Genomic DNA, 23,713 nt, shown 5'->3' with positions numbered 1-23,713 from the left:
AGGAAAATACTTCTCTCTACATCACAATAGAGCGATATGTGACCTTTTCAAAGCGATGTTGTCTTTATTTCATATTTAATTTCACCTTGTTAATTATGTATAGCGGAAAGAGGTGTAGGTGCTTCCTCATGAATATCTAAAAGAGAATAGGATTAAGGAGGTGTCCCATCAACATTATTCATACTAATTACCTGCAAGGAAATAAAATAAATAGAAAATGCTCTTAGTGATTAATAATCAGAACGTTTCGCACCGGTTTTGCCAAATTGTCATTGTTTATATATCTTTTTGAGATACATTTCGTATTTATATTTTGCAAATGTATTTAAGAGTGAAACCTGTACAAAAAATGTCCTTATGATGCAAGTATTTTTCTCAATGCTTGTGCGTTAATATGATTGTCTTCAGAGGTAAATAAACATATCCTGCATTTTGTGGCAATAGTTTCAACTGTGTTGAAATAAAAACTTCTATCCGTTTTGATAAATAGATTTGTATTTTATTGGTGTTCACAGATGCTCCTTTATCTCTTGTGACTAACTTGGTTTTCAAGTGTTATAAAAAGAAAAGGTCTGAAGCCAAGTTTGACAAAATGGGTTGGAGAAATCATCCTGTTGGTGTAAAAAAACAAAATAAAAACAATCCAGAAACTCAGTTTAATTTATTTAATGCCCTTCATGTAAAGTTACTTTTTCAAAATACTGACAAATAGCAGCAGGAGAAAGTATCTTCTGTATTTTATGAATTCTTGATGAATTGTTTATGTCCTTCCCTGTGAATTGTCCTCTGGTTAAACTAACCTAATCCCGGCCCCTATTGAGCACATTACAGAGACTCTCTCCAACATGCAAACCCCCAGTCTTCTCACCTTCATACTGTAAAATAAATACCATCGCTGAGTGGCCGCTGATAGTTAAGAGTCAAATTAGCATCAGCATATTATTTTTTCAAAAGACCAGACAAAAAAACCTTAAAATACAAAATATTTATTTTGAAAATGTCTTTATAAGAGTTAAACATAAAAAAAAAAATTCAAATCAAACCCATACAAATTGTTTGGTTACTAGCATTACACACTAGTGCTAGGAACTAATAATGGAGAATTGCTCACTCAGGGGGAACTCGGAGGCGATGAATACATCTCCACCTCTTCAGGTTTCATATTGCACCCAAACACTGAGGCAAAACAGAAGCACCCAGAAAGTGGCACTGGTGGTGAAATGGCATCCTGTCTGATCTTAAGACTAACATAACCAGGGTGGGCGGGCATGTGGCAACTATCCACATTATTTTTTTCTTAAAACAAAAACACAAAAACGGAAAACAAATAAAGTGAGTTTAATACATATCTGAAATACAGTGGTGACTTAACTGTTGGCATTGATATGGAAAGGAAAAAGTAATAAATGAGGGGGAGCTCTTCGACCAAAATTCAGTATTCTAAGGAGTATCCCAACCTTTTAAAATCTGAGCAGTGTGCTTCTGAAAGTACTGGAGAAGAAGAAAGACTGGTTTTCAGTTGGTAGCGGAGTCTGGGCCGCAGAGGTCAGCGATGCACCTTGGAGGCTGCAGTGGAGTCAGCTTAAGGCTAGTTAGCCCGACCTTAAAGCAGATATAAACGTATATGTATTCTTAAACCTTTTTTATCTTTTTATTGTGGTTGTACAATATTCCCTGATGGCCTGATTTGGCCGCTGAGTGTTATACAGAATCCTGAAGAGATATCAAAATTAAAGAGGAAGAAAACAAACAAGAGAAGTGATGAAATTGTCCATTGAGGGGAGAGGAAGGGGGAGTTTGATGGGGGGAATCCTGTTTGATGCAGTTTGTGGGACCCTTTTGTCGCTCTCCCTTGTCCCCCTTCTTAAAATGTTACACACGCTGGTCAAACACACACTGTCCTTCCATCGCACTGCCGTGGCTATCTGCTCTGAGGATGAAAGACAAGTGTATTGTTAAGACTAAAGAACGAGCTCGAAAACAATGATTTTTTTTCAAAATGAGATTTATTCTTTACCTATGTCAACTTCTTGGCTTTGTTGTAAAGTGAATCCACAACTTTGCTCATGTTCTGAATTGTTTCCAATGCCGCTCCGTATGTTTTGTCCACAGGGGGCTCGTCGAAAATGATCAAGACCCCTTCTCCTTGGTCCAGGATTCCTGCGCAAAGATATGTCACAAAAACATTAGACACTACACTGAATATACTATTGCTCCATTCTTTAAGTGTACATGTTTTATACCCGGCAATTTGTATTACCGTGAAACTTTGTATCCAGAATCATCTGCGATAATTTCCTCTCAACATCCCCCTGTAAAAAAAAGAGAAAGTAATAATGAAACCCTCATTTCAACGAGCTGTAAATGATGATTGTAACTCAGGAAACATTTCTTAACTGCACATATACATACCTTAGACAGTTTGATAAGACCGGATATGTGTTCTATCTGAAAACAGAAGGAGAGAATCAAATCATTAATTTCATTAAACAATGATGAGGAATAAGTACAGTGGTAGATTCCCACAGTCAGCCTATAATATGGAAAGAATGCAACTTTATGATATACAGGAACAAGTTCAAATGTAGGAATTGGTAACAAATGCAGCAACGGCTCAAGTGTATAAGCCTAGCAGGGACTTACCTGTACTCTGGAGAAGGGTTCAATGACTCGGATGAGGTTCTGCTCCAGCAGGTTGTCGTACAGCGTGGCCAGGTGAGTGGTGATGATGGGGTCGTCCCTCAGCTCGGCTCTGTACTCTGTGAGGGCCTGCAACATGCACACCACTCAGTTTAACAACAACTTCAATTGGCCATTATATTATCAGCAGGTATTATCATCCAAACTAACAGTGAGGGACAAAAAGCAAAAGGACCAGTATCTTAAAAGGAAACGAGAGCAGAAAGCTAAATGAAGATGTTCATGCCCCATCTGCATCCGTTAAAAAGGTCCCATGTCAAGGCCATTTCTACTGATCAGAATTCCATTGTGAGGTCTACTAGAATAGATTTACATTGTTCAATGTTCCAAACTCACATTGGTTTCTCATACAGCATCTCTGTGTGTGTATTCTCTCGGTCCTAAACGGCTTGTTGGAGCTCCTGGAGCTCCTGCCCCCCCTCCCTATGAGCCCACTGTGCTCTGATTCAGCTCGCCCACTCTGTTCTGATGAGTCCACCACCTTACAGCGGAACATCAGTGATTATGTGTTACAATGGCGTTTGTTAGCAACCAGGAAATGACACCAGTAATGACAAACAGATGAGGATGACGCGTGGGCTCTGAGTGCCGTGTTGGCGGGACGTTGCGTGGCTCGCTGCTCCGCCCTTTGAGGCTCGAGGAGCGGACAGTGTGAGCCGGGTTACTGGTGTAGTTTCCTGGTTGCTGCGTGGGGTCTGCGAGACAGCGATACGATAAGGCTGAGTGAGTGTGTGTACGGAGCTCCGCGGATTGGTCCATTTGGACTTCGTTACGTCACTATGACCCGGAAGAAACAAATGAAAAAAGAGAAATGTCCAACGAGGCGTTCTGGGGCAGCACAGACAGGTATTTTCTGTGTTAGAGTTGTACTCGCTACAGGGTGTACTTTGAGGGTTTGTGACTCTGCAGACCGTTTACATGCATAAAAACCTTCATAACACAAAAGGGGACGGGTAACAACCAGAAAAGCATGACATGGGATCTTTAACACAGATGTGGTAGGACAGAGAGTTCTTACCTTTTCAAAGTCTGCTAATGATCTGTTCTTGCAGGCCTGGGCCACACACTTCAGTGCATCCGTCTAAAACAAAAGATACATGTTATTCTACAGAAAGTAATTCAATTATTACATTTACATCCACAAAACTAGATATCTGGGAACTAAACAAGTTTATTTTAGGGAGACCAAGACAGAGCCAGACGTAACTTCAAAAAGGCTCCATTGCAAGACACATAAAACAGAGAATTGTTTGAATGAAAGAGGCAACAGCTTCTTAAACTCTAATCACACTCTCGCAGACTTTTCCGGTGATTCTAAAGTAGATGATGTATGTGTGTCGCTTAAGAGGAAAAGATGCCTGTTTTTTTTTTTGTGTTATCACTGTCAGGAAATGTACAACCTAACCCTGGTCCGCCCAGTAGTAATAGTCAGATCGCTACTCCTGCTGATTTTAAAGCTAGGTCTGGGTTGGGTTTCATCCACTTGAATGCGCGCAGTCTGTTAGGTAAACTAGATTTTGTCCATATTTGGGCGAGCTCGGCTGACGCTGACGTCATTGTCTTATCAGAAACATGGCTAAACAAATCTATTTTGGCCTCTGACATTGCCTTAAATGGTTTTAATGTGTATCGTACCGACCGGCCTAATGAAGGTGGTGGCGTTGCCATTTATGGTAAGAATAAGTTCAGTGTATCCACATTAGTTTCCAAATCTATCAGTAAGCAATTTGAATTTTTAGCCTTAAATATAGAAGTGGCAAAGGGTCAACAGGTCATGGTGGTGGGCTGCTACAGACCCCCCTCAGCTGTCAAAGACTCCTTGTCTTCACTAGCAAATCTTTTATCACAACTAGACTACAAGGACATAGTGCTACTTGGAGATTTTAACTGGGACTGGTTAACTGCAGTGTCAGAGGATTTTAAAAACCTTTGTATCTCTTTACAAAGGCACCAAAGTTGTTCTGGAAAACTGTCCGACACCTCAGGAGGGGGAAGCAGGGAACCATCCAAGCTGTGTACAGTAAGGATGGGACGTTGTTGACCTCAACTGATGGAGTGTTGGGACGTTGGAAGGAACACTTTGAGGAACTCCTGAACCCGACAACTCCGCCCTCTATGTTAGAGGCAGAGCTGGAGTATGACGGGGGATCAACGCCAATCTCCCGGGGGGAGGTCACTGAGGTCGTCAAACAACTCCACAGTGGCAAAGCCCCGGGGGTGGATGAGATCCGCCCGGAAATGCTGAAGGCTCTGGGTGTTGAGGGACTGTCATGGTTGACACGTCTCATCAACGTTGCGTGGAAGTCGGAAACGGTACCGAAGGAGTGGCAGACCGGGGTGGTGGTCCCCCTTTTCAAAAAGGGGGATCAGAGGGTGTGTGCCAATTACAGAGGCATCACACTACTCAGCCTCCCCGGGAAAGTTTACTCCAAGGTACTCGAAAGGAGGGTCAGGCCGATTGTCGAACCTCAGATTGAGGAGGAACAATGCGGATTCCGTCCTGGTCGTGGAACGACGGATCAGCTTTTTACTCTCGCAAGGATCCTGGAGGGGGCCTGGGAGTACGCTTATCCGGTCTACATGTGTTTTGTAGACTTGGAGAAGGCGTATGACCGGGTTCCCAGGGAGTTACTGTGGGAGGTGCTGCGGGAGTATGGGGTGAGGGGGTCTCTACTCAGGGCCATCCAATCTCTGTACTCCCAAAGCGAGAGCTGTGTCCGGGTCCTCGGCAGTAAGTCGGACCCATTTCCGGTGAGGGTTGGCCTCCGCCAGGGCTGCGCTTTGTCACCAATCCTGTTTGTAATATACATGGATCGGATTTCGAGGCGTAGTCGTGGGGGGGGGGGTCTGCAGTTCGGTGGACTAAGGATTGCACCACTGCTTTTTGCAGATGATGTGGTTCTGATGGCTTCATCGGTCTGCGACCTTCAGCACTCACTGGATCGGTTCGCAACCGAGTGTGAAGCGGCTGGGATGAGGATCAGCACCTCCAAATCTGAGGCCATGGTTCTCAGCAGGAAACCGATGGACTGTCCACTCCAAGTAGGGAATGAGTCCTTACCCCAAGTGAAGGAGTTCAAGTATCTCGGGGTCTTGTTCTCGAGTGAGGGATCAATGGAGCGTGAGATGGGCCGGAGAATCGGAGCAGCGGGAGCGGTATTGCAGTCGCTTTACCGCACCGTTGTGACGAAAAGGGAGCTGAGCCGGAAGGCAAAGCTCTCTGTCTACCGGGCCATTTTCGTTCCTACCCTCACCTATGGTCATGAAGGATGGGTCATGACCGAAAGAACGAGATCGCGGATACAAGCGGCCGAGATGGGTTTCCTCCGCCGGGTGGCTGGTGTCTCCCTTAGAGATAAGGTGAGAAGTTCGGTCATCAGGGAGGGACTCGGAGTTGAGCCGCTCCTCCTTCGCGTCGAAAGAAGCCAGTTGAGGTGGTTCGGGCACCTAGTTAGGATGCCACCTGGGCGCCTCCCTAGGGAGGTGTTCCAGGCACGTCCAGCTGGGAAGAGACCAAGGGGTAGACCTAGGACCAGGTGGAGGGATTATATCTCTTCGCTGGCCTGGGAGCGCCTTGGGATCCCCCAGTCAGAGCTGGTTGATGTCGCCAGGGAAAAGAAAGTTTGGGGCTCTCTGCTGGAACTGCTGCCCCCGCGACCCGACCACGGATAAGCGGGAGAAGATGGATGGATGGATGGATGTATCTCTTTAAATGTTACTCAGATTGTGGACAGTCCTACTCGCCCTAACATTAAGTCCCCTAATAAATCCTCCCTAATTGATCTCATTTTAACTAATGTTCCCCATAAATACTCAGCTGTGGGAGTATTTGCGAATGATCCGAGTGATCACTGTGTTGTAGCCACAATTAGGGACACAAAAGTCCAAAAGGTTAAACCTCGTATTATCATCAAGAGAGACATAAAACATTTTGTGGAGCAGGGTTTTGTGCATGATCTGTTTGGGGAAAAATCGATTTGTGTGCTGATGTTGAGACTGCATGGTCTTATTTTTATCTTGGTTTTATGGAAATTATAGATAGACATGCACCTCTGCGTACATTTAGAGTGAAGGGACGAGACAATCCTTGGTTTTCTGCTGAACTGTCTAGTCTACTTCATGAGAGAAACAAGGCCTGGGCAAAGGCTAGGAAATCAGGCTCAGAGGTAGAATGGCTGCGTTTTAGGCAGCTAAGGAATAGCTTCACTTCACATGTCAAAAGTGCTAAATCTAAGTATTATCTGTCAGTTACCACAAAGAACCTGAACAACCCTAGAAAATTCTGGAAAGCCATAAAATCGATATCCACCGGTGATATCCGTAATGAGCTACCGCCGTGCCTTACCACAGCATCTGGCTCTATATCGGATAGGGCTACCATGTTAAATTGTTTTAATGAGCATGTTGTGTCCTGTGGCTCTCTGTTTCTAATTCTGCTTCTGTGAACACCACAGTCGGTGACTCAGAACAATGTGGTCTGGAAAACCCTTTCAGTTTTACTCCTTTTACTGTTGATGTTGTTCATGAAGTCTTAACCAAGCTAGATCCTAAAAAGCCGGCTGGTCCGGATAACGTAGAACCTTTATTTTTAAAGATAGCTGCAGATTGTATTGCTCCACTTCTTACTACTCTTTTTAACCTCTCTCAGCACGAACAAAATCCCAAAAGTTTGGAAGTCAGCTTATGTCCTGCCACTACTAAAAGGAGGGGAGGCCACCTTATTAAACAATTATAGACCCATCTCTAAATTGTCAGTTCTGGCTAAGGTTCTTGAACGCCTAGTGAGTGAACAGGAAAAGGAGTTTTTATGTACAAATTACATCCTGTTTAAACATCAGTCAGGCTTCAGAAAGCAACACAGCACCATCACTGCCACAATGAAAGTGGTAAATGATATTACGAGTATTTTAGATAATAAGCAGAGTTGTGCAGCTCTATTTGTTGACCTATCCAAAGCTTTTGATACCGTCGATCATCGCATTTTGAAGCAGAGGCTGGTCAGTATTGGCATATCCAGCCTTGCAGTGGGGTGGTTTGTGAACTACCTCTCTGAAAGGTCCCAATGTGTTCAGTTTGATGGGGTGTCTTCTGAGTGGTTAAACATCACTAATGGTGTACCACAAGGTTCAGTTTTAGGTCCACTATTATTCTCTATCTATTAGTGGTGCGCGATAATTATCGGTCCGATATTAGGAATTATGACGGCATCACAATAAAAGTATTAATAGCCCCGATAATATACAATATATTTGTTGAGTTAAAAAAAGGAAAAAAATACTGCGGTTTGGGTGGATTGGAATGAGGGGCGCTTGTTTTTCACTCGGCTCCTCCCGTTTTGCCAGTACTGTGGTATAGTGGTTTAGGAAGAGGGGAGTTTTTCACAAATCCAGCGCTCTCTTCTCATGCCTGGCTGTGACGTAAATGGTGTGCGGCCGTGAAGCCAGGAAAGTAAACAAACATGTCGTCGGTAGTATGGGATTATTTCAAAGTTTCAGAGTTAGATAGTTCGCTTGCTATTTGTATTAACAAATGCAATGCAGAAGTTCCACGAGGAGGGAAAAAGGCAACGAGCTATAATACTTCCAACCTGATTAGTCACCTGAAACATCGCCATCGCTACGATGGTGTGTTAAAAGCGTACGAAGACGCCTGCGCTGCTAAACTAGCGGCGAATCCAAAGCCAGCTGCAAAGGCACCGGGGCTTTTACCTATCGCTATCGACGAGGCTTTTGAAAAAGGCAAGAAGTTTGCCAGATTTGTTTGGGAAAATAAATATGGTCACTTTGAAGAGTCAAAACTGTTCTTGGCTTTGTTTTGTTCATAGTAGTAATGCTCATGTCATTTGCTCACTACTAGTCTTTTTTTTACCACCAGGTGTGCAAAAACTACAGGTACATTTAATATATATATATATATTATATTATTATCGGTTATCGGTATCGGTCTTGAGAAGCAGGAAGTTATCGGTATCAAAAAACCAATATCGTGCATCCCTACGATCTATATTAATAGTTTAGGTGAAAATGTCGAAGGAGCAACCTTACATTTTTATGCGGACGATACCGTTATGTACTGTGCAAGTCCCTCGATTAACGAGGCTGTTGTAAAATTACAGGCTGTTTTTAACATTATTCAGGCTCAGCTCTCTGAGCTTAAGCTTCTTTTAAATGTGGATAAAACCAAGGTAATGGTCTTTTTTAAAGCTAAAAATACACCGGAGACTGCTTTGGATATTGTAACTACGCAAGGAATACAACTTGAAGTGGTTACCCGTTACAAATACTTGGGTATCTGGCTTGATGATTGTCTCACTTTTAAATTTCATGTAAATAACCTGCTTAAAAAGCTGAGGGTTAGGCTAGGTTTCTTTTACAGAAATAAGTCCTGTTTCTCGCTTGAGGCCAGGAAAAGGCTAGTCACTGTGACCTTTGTACCTGTGCTGGACTATGGTTATTTGTTATATATGAATGCACCTGCCAATTACCTAAGCAAGTTAGATGCTGCGTATCACAGTGCACTGAGATTTTTGACAAATTGTAAAGCGCTTACGCATCACTGTACCCTGTATACCAAGGCGGTTTTGCCATCACTTACTGTACGGAGGCTCAGTCACTGGTACTTTTTCATTTACAAAGCCATGTTGGATAAACTACCATCTTATATCTACTCCCTGATCTCTCGGCGAATTGAAAGTACTTATTGCCTGAGATCGCATGCTGTGGTTTTATTAAATGTGCCAAGTGCTAGAACTGTCTTAGGGAAGAAAGCTTTTAGATGTGCAGCTCCACTAACATGGAACAGTCTGCAAAAAGAATGGAAAATTACCAAGCTAGTACCACTACATGTTTTTAAAGCTCGGTTGGATGCTACAAAATCAGATGCTGTTGGTACCTGTACATGTGGTTAAATATGTAAATTGTAATCCCTGTACATTTTGCTGTATGTCCTTTTGTTGTTCTGTTGTTTATGTCTTCTTGTGGAACCTACTGCTACAGGTCTCCCTTGAAAAAGAGATCATTGATCTCAATGGGATTTTACCTGGATAAATAAAGGTTTTGAATTGAATTGAACAGAAAAAAAAGCAGCTTATACTTCCTTTTTTCCCCAAAAGTATACATCATCACATTGATTCTTAATCCTACTTTTAATGTAAGGTTGAACAAAGTGACATTGCTGCTTAGCCCAATCTGCTATGAGTAGAAAGGTGAGCACTTGCCTGTCGGCCGGTATATCGCAGGCCCAGTTTACCACTGATCAGAGCTGGAACCTCCTCTGGGCTGAAACAGATAAATAAACATATTGAAATAAAAGTCAGTAATGTAATAACTCAAAGTTACTAAGAGGGTGTGCAAGTAATGGAAATTCATTCACTTTTCAAGATCTACTTACGCTTGGAGGACAATTTTGCACAGAAGCATGTATTTGAGTGATGTGACGGCTCTGGGGCTGTTGATGGAGTCGTAGCCCTCGAAGGCCTCAAAGAAGTAGGAGTAAGCAGTCTTCCAGTCCTTCTCCTCAGCTGCGTGGATGATCCCTGCAACACAGAGGACACAGCATGACAGTGAGTTACTGTCTGTAGTCACAACAAAACAACTGACACCGTGAAATGTGAAATACCAACATATCTGGAGAAACTCGCTGGGGGTAGCTGGTATGTACGATTACACACATTAAAACCACTGTGTGCTGGCTTTCACTGTGTTTTGACCAGACAAGATCGCAATGAATAATGTTGGAAATTCCAAAACAATTAGCTGCAAGCTGCCTCTCCTTCCTGTTCACTGTGTGTTATACAGTCATAAATAACTGATATTATCCCAGCTTGTCTTGTCTGAGATGGTTATCAGCATAAAAGAACACTCAATCACTCTAGAACAGGGATATACATTTTTCTAGCAGCTGTAAAGAACGTCATAGAAGGTTTTGTATCATACTAATTATAATATATTAACCCATTTTAAGTATTTTGGAAATAATAACATTGTTTAAAATTTGAACGGGTGCAGGGGTTAAATGGGCGTCTACCAAAATTGCTCCTGTAGGAATGTCTACCATAATTAAGTGTACGCTAGTACCATGGATACACAGTAGGCTGAATGAGATCGAGCGCCGGAAAAAATTAAGAGACCACTCCTAATTTGTATTAAATCTCAATCTGTACATGCATGGCAGCCACTCCTTTCCAGTGTCTGTTGAATTACAACACAGATAAATGTTGTCAGTAGTTTATAGAATAAACTAAAAACACATAACTATAAATAGTAAAAACCAGAGAAACTGATAATGCTGCAGTGGTCTCTTAATTGTTTAAGAGCTGTATAATGTAATATTATATTACAGACTTGTCTGGCACCCCCTAGTGGGATTACCAGAGAAGAGAAAGGGTTTGTCTCATCTTGCTACAAACCTTATGGCCCCATAATAATGAAAACATGCTAAATAAGAACTAAATAGTTTAATACACCTGTGCAAAAACATTCCACAATTTCTCTATTAAAATGTTATCAACATTTAACAATTTATTTTAAGACCACTCCTTTATACAAGGCACACATCTTGTTTTGTAATGCTTAATGATCAGTCAACAAGGGTTGCCTATTGTGGAATTGATTTGTGTAATTTAGCATTCAGAAAAATCACAAGAAAATACAATTCTTATTTGATATATGTTTCCCCATACAGACACACTGAAACTGGAAGACCTTAGCCCAGGTAATCTTATTAAGTGAGCATATTGAACAGGTCTGACCTGACTGCATGTCCAGAGCGGCCTGGAGCTTGGGGGGGCAGTAGATGCCGTTGGCGGTGGTCCTGGCTGAGGTGAGGGCAGCGCGGGCCTTGGGCAGGTTACTGAGAGCGTGGTACGTCTTACTCTCCAGCAGCTGCACCTCCACCAGCAGAGCTTTGTCATCCATCTTCTTCAGCTCCAGGAGCAACTGGGTGCCTGTGGGTAGTACAATAAACCAAAGTTAATGTGATGAACATTAACTGTTGCAACAACTCGGTAAACAGCTGGGGGGTAAGTCTACAATAGTAGTCTGATATGTGCTGTTCTTTCTCCTCTCATTTTAAGTTAAAACGGTTACGGTAGGTTGATCATCAGATCAAGGGCCTTGGTAAACTCCAGTTCAAAACCCGCCTTGGTGAACTCCAGTTCAAAACCCGCCTCGGCCGCCATAGCGTCAGGCCGTCGTGTCCTTGGGCAAGACACTTTAGCCGCATTTGCTCCTGTGGGTAACGTCCACAGTAATAGCTCTTACATGTCTAATATGTGTAATGTGTACTTGTAAAGCGCTTTGAGCACCTGTAAAAGCGCTCTAATAAAAAAATGTAATGCATTATTATTATTATTCAAACATGTCAATATACCACATATGTTCCAAGAAGGACCACAACTTTTTAACACTCAATACAATAAAATTGCAACTAGAGAGGATATCTTTTTAGTTTTTGTTCCTCTGGGTGATTTTTCACATTATGGCAATGCATGCCTTTCCATCCAGTGTCTGGAGCAGAGAACATATGCTTCCTTTAAAGCAAAGGGTAAACAGGGTTTGTCTCCATAAACACTCACCAAGTGCCAAGGCCTCCGGGTATCTTTTGGTGTCAAAATAGAGTGCGATCAGTCGAGCCTGAAAGAACAAGGTGTGCCATTAGACGAGCAGAGAGCAGCAGTGCCAGTATATTGCCTTATATTAAAGGCACAACATGAAGCATGAACCAGCAAGACAAAACACACTTCTAGGATATATGTTACACCAAAAATAACTTTGACCTACTCGGCATTTAGAAGTCTGAACTTCGTTTGTGATAATCATTTTTTTAATATAATTACTTAAAAATGTAAAACATATTATAATTGCAATTATTAATCTTTACAGAATATTTTTAAAGGCCTAGGAAGAGCAGCCTAATGGGCTTCAAATTCCACACATATTGCTTGTTTTCCCATTCAACCCTATAACTCTACTCCCACACATTCACAGTGTCTTGATATAAACCGAGATTGCAACAAGCATTACAAATTAATGACACGTAATGCCAGGAACAAAACTAAATAACATAAATCCCATACATATATAGATTAAGCTGAGAGCTCATTTTCATTTGAAGCCCCTGTTCAGGTAGAAACCAACATGAACCTAATGTTTGGTCGTTGATCATGCTCTACACACTAAATTATATTACTGGCATGTTGGCCCACATGATGGAAAAGGCACGTTTTAGATACTGGCCTTTTAAAAATCTAAAGCAGTTTGGGAAAGTGCTAAATGACTGGTGGTAGCTAGATCTATGCAAAATTGTGAAGCGGCATTACATTGCTGTCTGCTGAGGCTACTGTTGAAGGACAGTGTTTAACTATTTGAAGCTGAATCTTATCCAAGTACATCACAAGAGGACTCCTGAATGGTATTCACAGTGCTATTCAACTTTTTCTTTTCTTTTATTACTCCCATCACATAACTTATAATGTTTGTCCTCGTGGCTTGTCTTAAGAGCGTCCCTCGTCTCAGGTTTCACTTACTCACACATGGCACTTTCATTACATAGTTTTATACATACATAAAAGTAATAAAAGATGTTGTTGAGCCTAAATCTCCAGATATTCCTGGCTGTGAGTGTGCTGGCAGTCATTTTGCTATGAAGCAAGGTGATGTCATCGTATATGGCAGTGTGTAGTAGCTGTGTTGGCATCTTTTGTTTTTTACTTTCGTAATGCAAAGTTTACAACTCGTCACAAGCTTTATTACATTTAGCAAGTTCCTCCACCATAATATGTTTGAAATCAAAGCGTCTCCCACTCCATGAGTCAGGAAATGTTAAAATGTGATTCCTTTCACAGCTGCTATTCATGTTTGGGGATATCGCTTTTGTTTATACTATCATTAATCATTAAAGGTGTCGTGTGTTGGCGCTTATCACGGTAAGGGGAGAGGATGGATATATCAGCTGGGGTTGTTTCCCATTTTCTGCCTCATCAGCAATCAAGGTCTCAAAGATAAGGCAAATAATAAACACTTTAGAGCCTAATTGGTGCACATAAGTTGTTTCGAAACCCTTATAATATTTTAGTGATATCCAATTATATGGGTGTTGATGGTTGACAGAAGGAAAAACATCCCTATTGTCAGAGTCTAGCTTTGAGGTCTACACATTAATGATGGAGAACATCATATGCAGTGTGCGAAAAAGCACACGTCCCACCGTCCAGGACGTGTTATTTACGATATCGGACAAGTAGAGCTTTCAATTGACTTGTCCGGAGGACAAGTGACGTTTTTCGTCCTCATTTATTGACAAATTATTGATACATTCAGTTTACAAAAGGCAGAAGTCATTCGCAAATTGTCCGTGTCCGCCATTGTTCGTTTAGAAATGTTAGTTTAGGTTCTGCTTGTCGATTCCTAAGGAAATGCATCTCGCTGCTTTCTGTACTGTTAGACGGGGGCGGGGCGGGACCATGGATGTATAATACAGGCAAACGGGTCAGGGGTGAAAAAGGTGAGAAGTATATTATCCCTTTAGGGGGGTCCGGGGGCATGCTCCCCCGGAAGAAAATATTGAATATTCCATATTTTAAAGCATCAATCTGATGCATTTTGAGATGCATTTTTTTGCCAACCTGGGGAGAACTGGAGAAACTTAACTTCAGCCATGAGTCAAAAATATTATGGCCTCCTTACTAAGTATTATCAGGGGTGCAAACTCATCAGGTATTGAAAAGGTGACAAGGACCCGAGCCCCCCGACCCCACGGAATATCGGCTTTAAAATGAAGAATAACAGAGGATTTTAGCAGTCAAAACAACTAAAGCAGCAGTGTTAATAATAACAGAAACGCTAAAGAGTCACATCTAATAGAAATATATAAAAGCATTTATTTTAATTGTGTAGCAGTCAGTTTATAATTTTGGCAGCACTGTTGAGCATTTTGAAAATCTATTGTCATGCCTCTGTGCCCTTAGTCTTTCTATCTTTATGGCATCTGGTGTAAAGTAACTAAATTCATAAACTCAAGTACCGTACTTTTCGGACTATAAAGCGCACCTGCATATAAGCCGCAGCAGCTAAATTGTCCGTCTGTCTTGCTCTCGTTCTGTCTCTCGGTTCCACTTTTACTTTGGCACGCTACCCGTCTCACTCTTTTCCGGCCTCCAGCTTTTCCTGCTGGAGCCCGCCGCATAAAGGTGGCGGGCGCGGATCGGTCATAGAGCCCATAGAGTTAAAGGTGGTTAATTTTACCTGTAAAATCCATAGATTTAGGAGGTTCCCTAGTGGCCGTTAGCTGTACAAAAAAAAAAATGGGAAAAAAAGTTGCGGCTTATAGTCTGAAAAGTACGGTACTATACTTGGGTACAATTTTGAGATACTTGTGCTTTATTTAAGTATTTCAATGTTTTGCTACTTTGTTCTTCTTCTCCTCTACAGTTCAGAGGTAAATGGTGTAGTTTGACTCCACTACATGTATTAATACCTTTAGTTACTTTACAGATGTGGATGAATGATGTGAAATCTAATCAAGTGTTGAATCAGACTTTAGTTCCACCTGGAGTAAATCCACAAGCTACCCTGCAGTATACAAAGTCATTCAAACTAGCTGCACCTTTACCAGCTTTGAGAACACTTTCATGATCAATCATTATAAAGCATATCATATATATTATTCTGAAATGGACCAATCTGCACAACGACTACTTTTACTGTTGCTACTTTCACTATATTTTGATGAGAATACTTCTCTACTTTTACTTGAGGAACATTTTGAATGCAGTACTTTTACTAACAGAGTATTCCTTCCTACACTCGGGTACTTCTACTTTTACTCAAGTACAAGACCTGAGTACTTCTACTTTTACTCAAGTACAATATCTGAGTATTTCTGCTTTTAATAAAGTACAAGATCTGAGTACTTCTACTTTTAATCAAGTACAAGATCTGAGTACTTCTACTTTTACTCAAGTACAAGATCTGAGTATTTCTGCTTTTAATCAAGTACAAGATCTGAGTGCTTCTACTTTTACTCAAGTACAAGATCTATACTTATACCACCTCCGTTTATAGCCTATGAAAAAAAACTATTAGAAAACGAAGGCTAAAGCTAACGTTAGCAGATAGTGACAATGTATGCTAGCTAGCTAGCTCAACGATAATATTGAGACAGAAAAACTTTTCAGTGCACATCACGCTCTGCGCTCCGACAGGGAGCTCTGCTCTGAACACCTGAACGGCCCGTTCTAACAGCTGTTCACCAGCGGTCCAGTCTGTACCACAGTAACTCCGGACCGCACAGTTAATATTAACGAACGCACCCGTAGGTAATGTGGCTGCTGAAGCTAGACCATCATCGCGGAGCAGCAGAGCCGACAGGCAGGAAGACTCGAGCACACAGCTCGCGCTGCATTATAATATATAAAAAAAGAACACCATGCGTGTCATGATGGCACATAACAGCTCGCGGCCGCAGATTACTCCGGGTCCCAGACCCCCCCATACCCCAAATATATTTTTATTGCAGATCTACATGAATCACACAAACGTCCTAGTTTGGATTCAAAACGGCGAATTTCGCCGAAAGGTGAGTGATTTTCATGCCTGATAATAAGAACGACGTGTAGCACAGTGGCAGGGTTGGGAAGCAAAACTCAGTTTCGAGTAAGAACAAATAACAACTGTCCGGTACCGGGAATAATAAGAGTTGTGAGGACAGGAGGCGAGGCCGAGCCCAGCGGACTGCAGCTCTCTCTCTATGCTCCGTATCAGCTGATCGCTGCACGTTGCAGCTCAGCGTCTCTCTCTCTCTCTCTTTCTACACACAGCAGATCCGCTGCCCGTTTAACAGCCTCATCTTGGTCAAACTTTCTTATGTTCTTTCTCTAACACGTAATGAAGGTTATTAAGTGTTTTAGCTCCTGTGTTGTTAATATTGACCGCCATTTCCTTTATGAAGTGAAGCAGCCTCCCTGTCTGTGTCCTCGCGCTGTCCTCACATCCCCGGACCCCCAGACTCGGAGGAGCACAGGGATGTCAGTATTGTTTAAGAAGCAGGGTATAGAAAGTACATTATTGAAATTAAAATACTATTTATTTACTTTTCCAAACAGTGAGCAGCTGCAGCATGTGTATTGCAGGACATGTGTCAGCGTGCAAGCGTCTTTGAGTTGTAGAAAAGCGCTAGGCCTATAGGCTATAAATATAATGTATTATTATTATTAGGCCTATGTGTTGGACATGTGTGGTTGGACTGTGTCTCACAGGCAGGTTGCAGTGTAACATCAGAGGAGACTGGGCCAATTGTACATTCTCAAACTGCACCACTTTGAACTAACTAAACAATGCAGAGATTATTTTTATATAATTGTATTCAATAACTGTAAGAAATTCAACAGTATGAAGTGATTTGTAAATAGGAATACAGATTTGACTTAATGTTTTCATATATTTTTCTCCCAGTTTGTCATGGGACTTATTTTTACCCTCTCAAAGAACCGGAATCGAGAACCGAAAATAACCAGAATCGAAAAGCATAACCGGAATCGTTAAAATCCAAACGATACCCAACCCTATGTGTGATGCAGTAAAATATTACCGCTCACTTAAGTTAGCGGCGTCGTAAAAAACGTGGGAAAATGTAAAATACGATGGCGAAGAAGAAGATTCCAGTGGCCCCAATTTGTGTCCATTCTGGACAAGTGCAAAAAGTATTCGGACAAGTAAATTGCCAAACTCACTTGTCCATGGACAAGTACTCTCTAAAAACTTTTTCTCACACTGATATGGCTTATTAAGCTTCATATATTCCATTAGAAAGCACCCACAAGGTTTTTCTAGACCTCTTTACCTCCAGAGCCTGTCGTAGGAAGGTTCTCTTCTCTGTCTTGGCCCATTCAATGCACTCAAGACACAGCTCCACCTCCTGTCCTGTCGCTGCCTCCATGTCCAGAAAGAGATCCAGCAGAGAGCGGACCAGCCGGGCCGCCTTCGCCTTGCTGATGGAAATCAGGAAAGGCCTCACAAATTTCAGCAGCCCACCTAGTTCTGTAGACAAAAAGAGAGAGAAATATTTCAGAGATTGCATACATAACGTAGAATAAGTTCCATTAGATTTCTGGGTTAAGTAGAGACAGACAAAGAATGGAAATCAAAGTTGATCCATACCGGCAGCCTGTCCCGTCTTGGCCAGCAGCGTCCCCAGCTCCAGGATGCTCTGCTCTTTAACCCTGACAGCTTCCTCATCGTTCTCCTGGATATCTCTCCTCACTGATAAAGAAATACAACAAGTTGACAACAGAAACCAATTTACTTATTCTATCCTAACCTAATGCAATGTGTACATTTTAAACAGTGTGGGTGCCACAGCGATACACTCATTTAATCAGTGAGAGTCTCTGACCTTTAATGCCTTTTAAACATGATCTTACTCACTTCTGTTTTGATACTGTTTGTAATCCTATAAGATCTGTTTTATTTGCATTACCTTAATATAACTTAATGTTGGGTCTACTTACTATCATGACAATTATGGAAGATGAAAATAACAACTCATTGTAGGCACATTTTACATTAGTCACCCTAACCCAATTCCTTTTTCTTTAAATAGCTTTCCATGTCTGAACATCAGTCCAGAACCCACATATTTTACGGTTACAAATCTTCATTTTAGACAGCTGCTTTGTCAGGAAATAAAAAAGGAATCAAACTTTAATACACATTTCTGTATGAATGTCTCCCAGTATGACTAACCAAATAATCAGTGTATGATCTCCAACTTTCATGTTGACAAATCATTAACGTTGCATCTGTATATTGTTTTACTTTTTTATACCCTGAGTATTCCATGGCTTGAATACAATGGTACCAATAAAAAGGTGGAATGAGCAAATGTCTGGCTTTATGCTAGAAAGAATAACTTATATATAAAATGGTAAATACTCAAATTACTTATAAATGATTAACTGAACTACTGAGAACAAAATCAATGCTTTGTCACGACATAATTATGTGAGCGGATTAATAGATGTAGCCGGATAGTTTGACAGCTAATGGACAAAAGTGACAAGGCAATTTGAGGACAGTGATGCCTATAGGAAATGTAAGACCTGTTTACAGTAACTTAAATTATTGTGCAATTTCCATAAGATCGTGTATGCGCCACAAATAACACAAACAAACCATGGCCATTTAGCAACCATTACATTCAAAAATGGTAGTGGTTATTGTACTGAATCAGAAAGCTTCTTTTCACTGTGTTGACGAAATGGTTTAAAGGCTTTTGACAACAAGCTAAAGACGTTAGCCTGAACAGCAATCATGCTAACATGACAGTCTTAAAATGAGCTAATGATAGTTATATTAGAAACTGTAGTCAATGACGCAGCAACACAATACCCAATTACACAGTCAAAAAATGTAATATTTGTGAAAACTACTAACACATTTCACGCCCAGGCCTACAGTTAGCATAGGTGCTAACGAGCTAACTAGCTAAAAATCCACTAGCATTTGCCGTTACCCAGCGTTCAACAGTGAGTCAGCAAGGCACACCACCGGCTCTTGCTATTCAACGCCACTAGCTAGCATGCTAACCGGGCCGCCTGAACACTGACCGAGACATTATTTCGGTATCAAAAGTGTCCATCTCAAACCTCGGACGAACACTTACCTATTGAGTGTAGAATGTCGATAGAGGCGTTGCGGTCCGTGCTAATGAGAGACTGGGCTCTCTGAAACTCAACCACTGCTGCAGCCGCCATCTTCCTTATTCAAATGCTGCCTGAATGAAAATTACGTGAGGGGACGACGTTACCGTACGTGTGTGTGTGACGACATCGTGCATGTTGGGATTTAAAGGCAAACGGGAAATGTAGTCACAATGAAAAACTGTAATTCCACAAAGCGTGTAGCCTATATAACCGTAGGCTATATGTAATTTGTTGTCGATTATCCTTTTTAGGAGTCATATTTCCTGATTTAGTTCGACAATATAAGCCCGGTGGAATTATTTCATGTAGCCTAATGTTACTCATCGCAGAGGATGTAGGCTATAGCCTAAAACATGGATGTAGCCTGCTAGTATCGACATGTAATTCCGTAGGTAAACTATGTGCTTTTAAAAACCTTTTAAAAAGAACAAACCAATAATTGACATATAGATAGACTGTATTAGCGTATACATTTCTGAACACTTTAAAAAAAGGCCAACAAGGTGAATATCAGAAAATATGCTGGTATCATAATAAATCATTTGGGTTAAAAAACAGGGACCTATCATTTTTAAAAGATAGGCCTACGTGCCCAAATGCTTACCAAAAGCCAACATTCAATAGTTTTCTTGATAATGTGACACCATTTCACGTTTTCTGTTTTCATTTAAGAATTGAGTCATCTAAAGCGAGATGCAATACTCCTCTGAAACCATAGAGCCATACATTATGATAACACTTCAGCATCCGACGAATCCACAACGGTGATTCCCCATGGACGGAACAATTTAACAACAATTGTAATATGTATATATTTATCTGGGGTCTATGAGGATATTATGAATAAAGAAACACAATCTGACAATTAAATTATGCATTAGTCTGATAAGCTATCTCATATTGGAGTGGCACAGCCACAGATACAGGCACGCCCCCACTAAGAACTGTAGGAACATATAAATACAGTAGCCATATGATGAGATAAAATCCGGGGATTAAAATCGCACAATTGCCTGCAAAGTATTACTCAGTATGCTTCGATTGATCTTGCCTATCAACTGGTGCTTATGTGGATGCTGTTGATTGGGTTATTGGTGATAATGGTGCCATGAAGAAAAACATCCTGTGAGTTCAGCGGGTTCAGTTTGTATGCTGTGCTTCTTCTATAGGCGGAGTGGTATCCAACAGAGGCAGCAGCGCGCACAGAGCGCAGGGCGGCGCCCCACCACCGCCTTTCCGACAGTCCTCCTCACTGAGCCAGTGACACAACACAACATCAGCCCTCGCAGCATCCGCATCTCACGGCCGAGGAGGACCAGGAGCACATCTTCATCTAAGCATCCATTCCACAACTGCCTCCCATCGTCTGCACATCGCCGACAACAGGCGTGTTCCTCCACCGCTGGGTCTTTTTTATTTTTCGCCTCGACTCGGATTATTTTCTTGGGTTCATTGCTTTTCTTGGAGATGGTTTTACGCTTTTAACGCGTCTTGTGAGGAAAACAGGCTCGGGACGCGGAGCATCGTCGTTACAGCGACATATCCTCATTGAGAAGGACATTTGGTGAGTTTATTTTCATTTTGGTACATATTGTTGCATGCGTTCACATTGTAAATATATTTGGTGCATAACACAGAGGATGTGCGGCTATATAAATATGGAAATAGGGAACTAAATTGAAATAAATTGAAATAAATTAGATAGGCAGCTAAATGCAGCACCATATGTAAGATGTTTACAGATTGGAGGAAAATAAGAGTGTTCTCTTAATCTCTTAGCCACCGCCTATCACGGCCATCATTTTTATTTCGACGCAGACACTCAGTTTCAGCACCATGGAGAGTACCCGATGTACACAAGCCCTTATCACACAACAAGAAGCCCGACACATGCTCTTTAAACCCAGTGAATTGACATTTAACGCTGATGTTTCGGAATTTTTGATGGATCAGATTGATAACAGGGTGATGGAATGAAAGATGGAGGCTCGGATCCTGCGCAAGCGATCAAAGTCGATCATCGAGAGACGTATGCATACAGTAGATACTGCAGCGAGGAGGAAAACATGTTGTGCAAAGACAGAATCATACATCTGTTTGCTTATCTAGTTTTAATAGAGGTGGAATGACCTTGGATTTGTGTTTTAATATGCTACTGTATATGCAGCAGGCGACCTTCACCTATTAAGGTGTTTACGTTTACAGTCTTCCATTTTAGTGAGGGGGTGGCGCATGGTGGCTCGTCGGCCATTGCCCATACAATGTGTCTCTCTCATTCTAATATGTTCATTCATCAAAATGTGGACTAATTCCTTCCCATTTGATCTCCCATATATTATCACCATTCATATGCTCATTGCAGATTATGCATTTCAGCTGCAGCATCACACCGACATGTTTGTACATTCAGGATGCTTATTACATTGATCATGCAGCAGCAGGGTTCTATATATTTTTTGAATTAATTAGCATAAGCTTTACTGATCCATCCCACCACTTACTGAGTCAAATCAATACTGCTAATAAGCCTGAGGTGCAGTCAGATAAAGCACTCAAGCACACATTCAGAACATTACTGATAACCCTGATATTACCACATGCAAGCTGAATCATCTAGAATTGATCTGAGATTGGATACATTGTATTTGCTTTTTGAAGATCCTATGGATAATCTAAGAGTCATTGATCCTTCGCCAGCTATTTTTCTAAATATTGATGTTTTCTGCTTCCTGCAGTGGCCATCAGGAGACGCAGACAGACAGCTGAAATCCAGCAGAGTGGAGGAGATTTTCTTCCTCTCAAAAAGCTGCAGGATCTCTTCCTCCCAGGCCTTAGATGCCCAGCGGCAGCCTCTAGCCCGGGACTCGCAGCTCCCAGCAGCATAGCGGCTCTGAGCCCCTCACGATCTCCCCTGGCAGACCCTCTTCTGACCCAGTGCGGCTCAAGCCCCTGGAAGCCCCCCTACAGTCACCATGGGAACCGTGCTGTCTTTGTCCCCTAGCTACCGAAAGGCGGCCCTCTTTGAGGATGGGCCGGCCACGGTGGGCCACTACACGGCCGTCCAGAACAGCAAGAACGCCAAAGACAAGAACCTGAAGCGCCACTCGCTCATCAATGTGCTCCCGTGGAAGCGCATCGTGGCGGTGTCGGCCAAGAAGAAAGGCTCCAAGAAGGTGCAGCCCAACGGGAACTACCAGAACAACGTCACCCAGCTCAACAACGAGAACCTGAAGAAGTCCCAGTCATGCGCCAACCTGTCCTCCTTCGCCCAGGATCAGAGCACTCCAGCTCTCACCAAGGCCTCCAACAACACAGTGGCCTCTGTGAAGAAGGCCCCTCTCACCACCTCCAACGTGGCCCCCGGGACCCCGAAGAGGGTGATAGTCCAGGCCTCCACCAGCGAGCTCCTGCGCTGCCTGGGGGAGTTCCTGTGCCGGCGCTGCTACCGGCTCAAACACCTGTCCCCCACGGACCCGGTGCTGTGGCTGCGCAGCGTGGACCGCTCTCTGCTGCTGCAGGGCTGGCAGGACCAGGGCTTCATCACCCCCGCCAACGTGGTCTTCGTCTACATGCTGTGCCGCGACGTGGTCTCCTCCGAGGTGGCCACGGAGCACGAGCTGCAGGCCGTGCTGCTCACCTGCCTCTACCTGTCCTACTCTTACATGGGCAACGAGATCTCCTACCCCCTGAAGCCCTTCCTGGTGGAGAGCTCCAAGGAGACGTTCTGGGACCGCTGCCTGTCCATCATCAACCTGATGAGCGCCAAGATGCTGCAGATCAACTCCGACCCGCACTACTTCACCCAGGTGTTCGCCGACCTGAAGAACGAGAGCCAGAAGGAGGAGGAGAGGAGCCGCCTACTCATCGGCCTGGACCGGTGAGGGGATGCTGGGGGGGGGGGGGGGGGGGGGGGGGGGTTTAAACACCAGTCTGGCATTTCGAAAGAAAGATGGTTTGTGATGCTATTTATTTATTTATTTATTATCGTCCAAATTGAAGTAGGACTAGGCCAATTAGGAACATTTATAACAACTTTGTAACTAGAATGACTGAATCTTTCACTCTGGAGGGGGAGAGATGACAAACGTTTGCATTCTTGTCACCTAAAATGGGGTTTTGCCACTTGATGACATCCATTTGACAACGCCAAAATGTTTTTTCAAACAAGCAATAGATGGATTTTCCGTAAACCCGAGAATGAAAGCGTTTTTTCCGAGGATGATGTATAGTAAAAGACAAATGCCAGACCTGGGGTGGATCCTTTGCTAACGTACAGATATATATATGAAACACTGAAAATCTTAAAAAGACAAA

General features: G+C 42.5%; 2 protein-coding genes across 3 annotated transcripts; one reads left to right on the top strand and one right to left on the bottom strand.

Moving 5' to 3' along the window:
• Positions 1-970: 970 nt before the first annotated feature.
• psmd11b (proteasome 26S subunit, non-ATPase 11b) lies at positions 971-19,488 on the bottom strand. Of its 2 annotated transcripts, none has more exons than XM_034107631.2 (13): positions 19,360-19,488; positions 17,856-17,957; positions 17,539-17,735; positions 12,275-12,332; positions 11,450-11,644; positions 10,090-10,234; positions 9,917-9,977; positions 3,719-3,781; positions 2,644-2,769; positions 2,413-2,448; positions 2,261-2,312; positions 2,018-2,160; positions 971-1,930 (listed from the first exon to the last, which is right to left on the bottom strand). In XM_034107631.2, exons 1-12 carry the CDS (start codon positions 19,448-19,450, stop codon positions 2,018-2,020), a joined length of 1,269 nt encoding a protein of 422 aa, XP_033963522.1. In that variant the 5' UTR covers positions 19,451-19,488; the 3' UTR covers positions 971-1,930. The 2 variants fall into 2 exon arrangements, with proteins under 2 accessions (XP_033963522.1, XP_033963523.1); XM_034107632.2 differs by having other exon boundaries at positions 971-1,925.
• Positions 19,489-20,618: 1,130 nt separating this feature from the next.
• On the top strand, positions 20,619-23,288 carry cdk5r1b (cyclin dependent kinase 5, regulatory subunit 1b (p35)). The gene is made up of 2 exons (XM_034106849.2): positions 20,619-20,963; positions 22,135-23,288. The coding sequence occupies exon 2, from the start codon at positions 22,372-22,374 to the stop codon at positions 23,278-23,280; it is 909 nt and encodes a 302-aa protein (XP_033962740.1). The 5' UTR covers positions 20,619-20,963; positions 22,135-22,371; the 3' UTR covers positions 23,281-23,288.
• Positions 23,289-23,713: the final 425 nt, after the last annotated feature.

Source organism: Pseudochaenichthys georgianus, chromosome 19, assembly GCF_902827115.2.
Source record: "Pseudochaenichthys georgianus chromosome 19, fPseGeo1.2, whole genome shotgun sequence".
Taxonomy (NCBI): Eukaryota; Metazoa; Chordata; class Actinopteri; order Perciformes; family Channichthyidae; genus Pseudochaenichthys; species Pseudochaenichthys georgianus.
This window is presented reverse-complemented; position numbering and strand designations above follow the sequence as displayed.

Bases quoted from the DNA above. Each gene is read 5' to 3' on its own strand.
- psmd11b (XM_034107631.2), bottom strand. From the start codon at position 19,450: ATGGCGGCTGCAGCAGTGGTTGAGTTTCAGAGAGCCCAGTCTCTCATT. The intron at 9,978-10,089 runs GTAAGTAGATCT...TATCTGTTTCAG, and splicing joins TGCAAAATTGTCCTCCAAGC to CCCAGAGGAGGTTCCAGCTC. The intron at 2,161-2,260 runs GTAATACAAATT...ATCTTTGCGCAG, and splicing joins TCTGGATACAAAGTTTCACG to GAATCCTGGACCAAGGAGAA.
- cdk5r1b (XM_034106849.2), top strand. From the start codon at position 22,372: ATGGGAACCGTGCTGTCTTTGTCCCCTAGCTACCGAAAGGCGGCCCTC.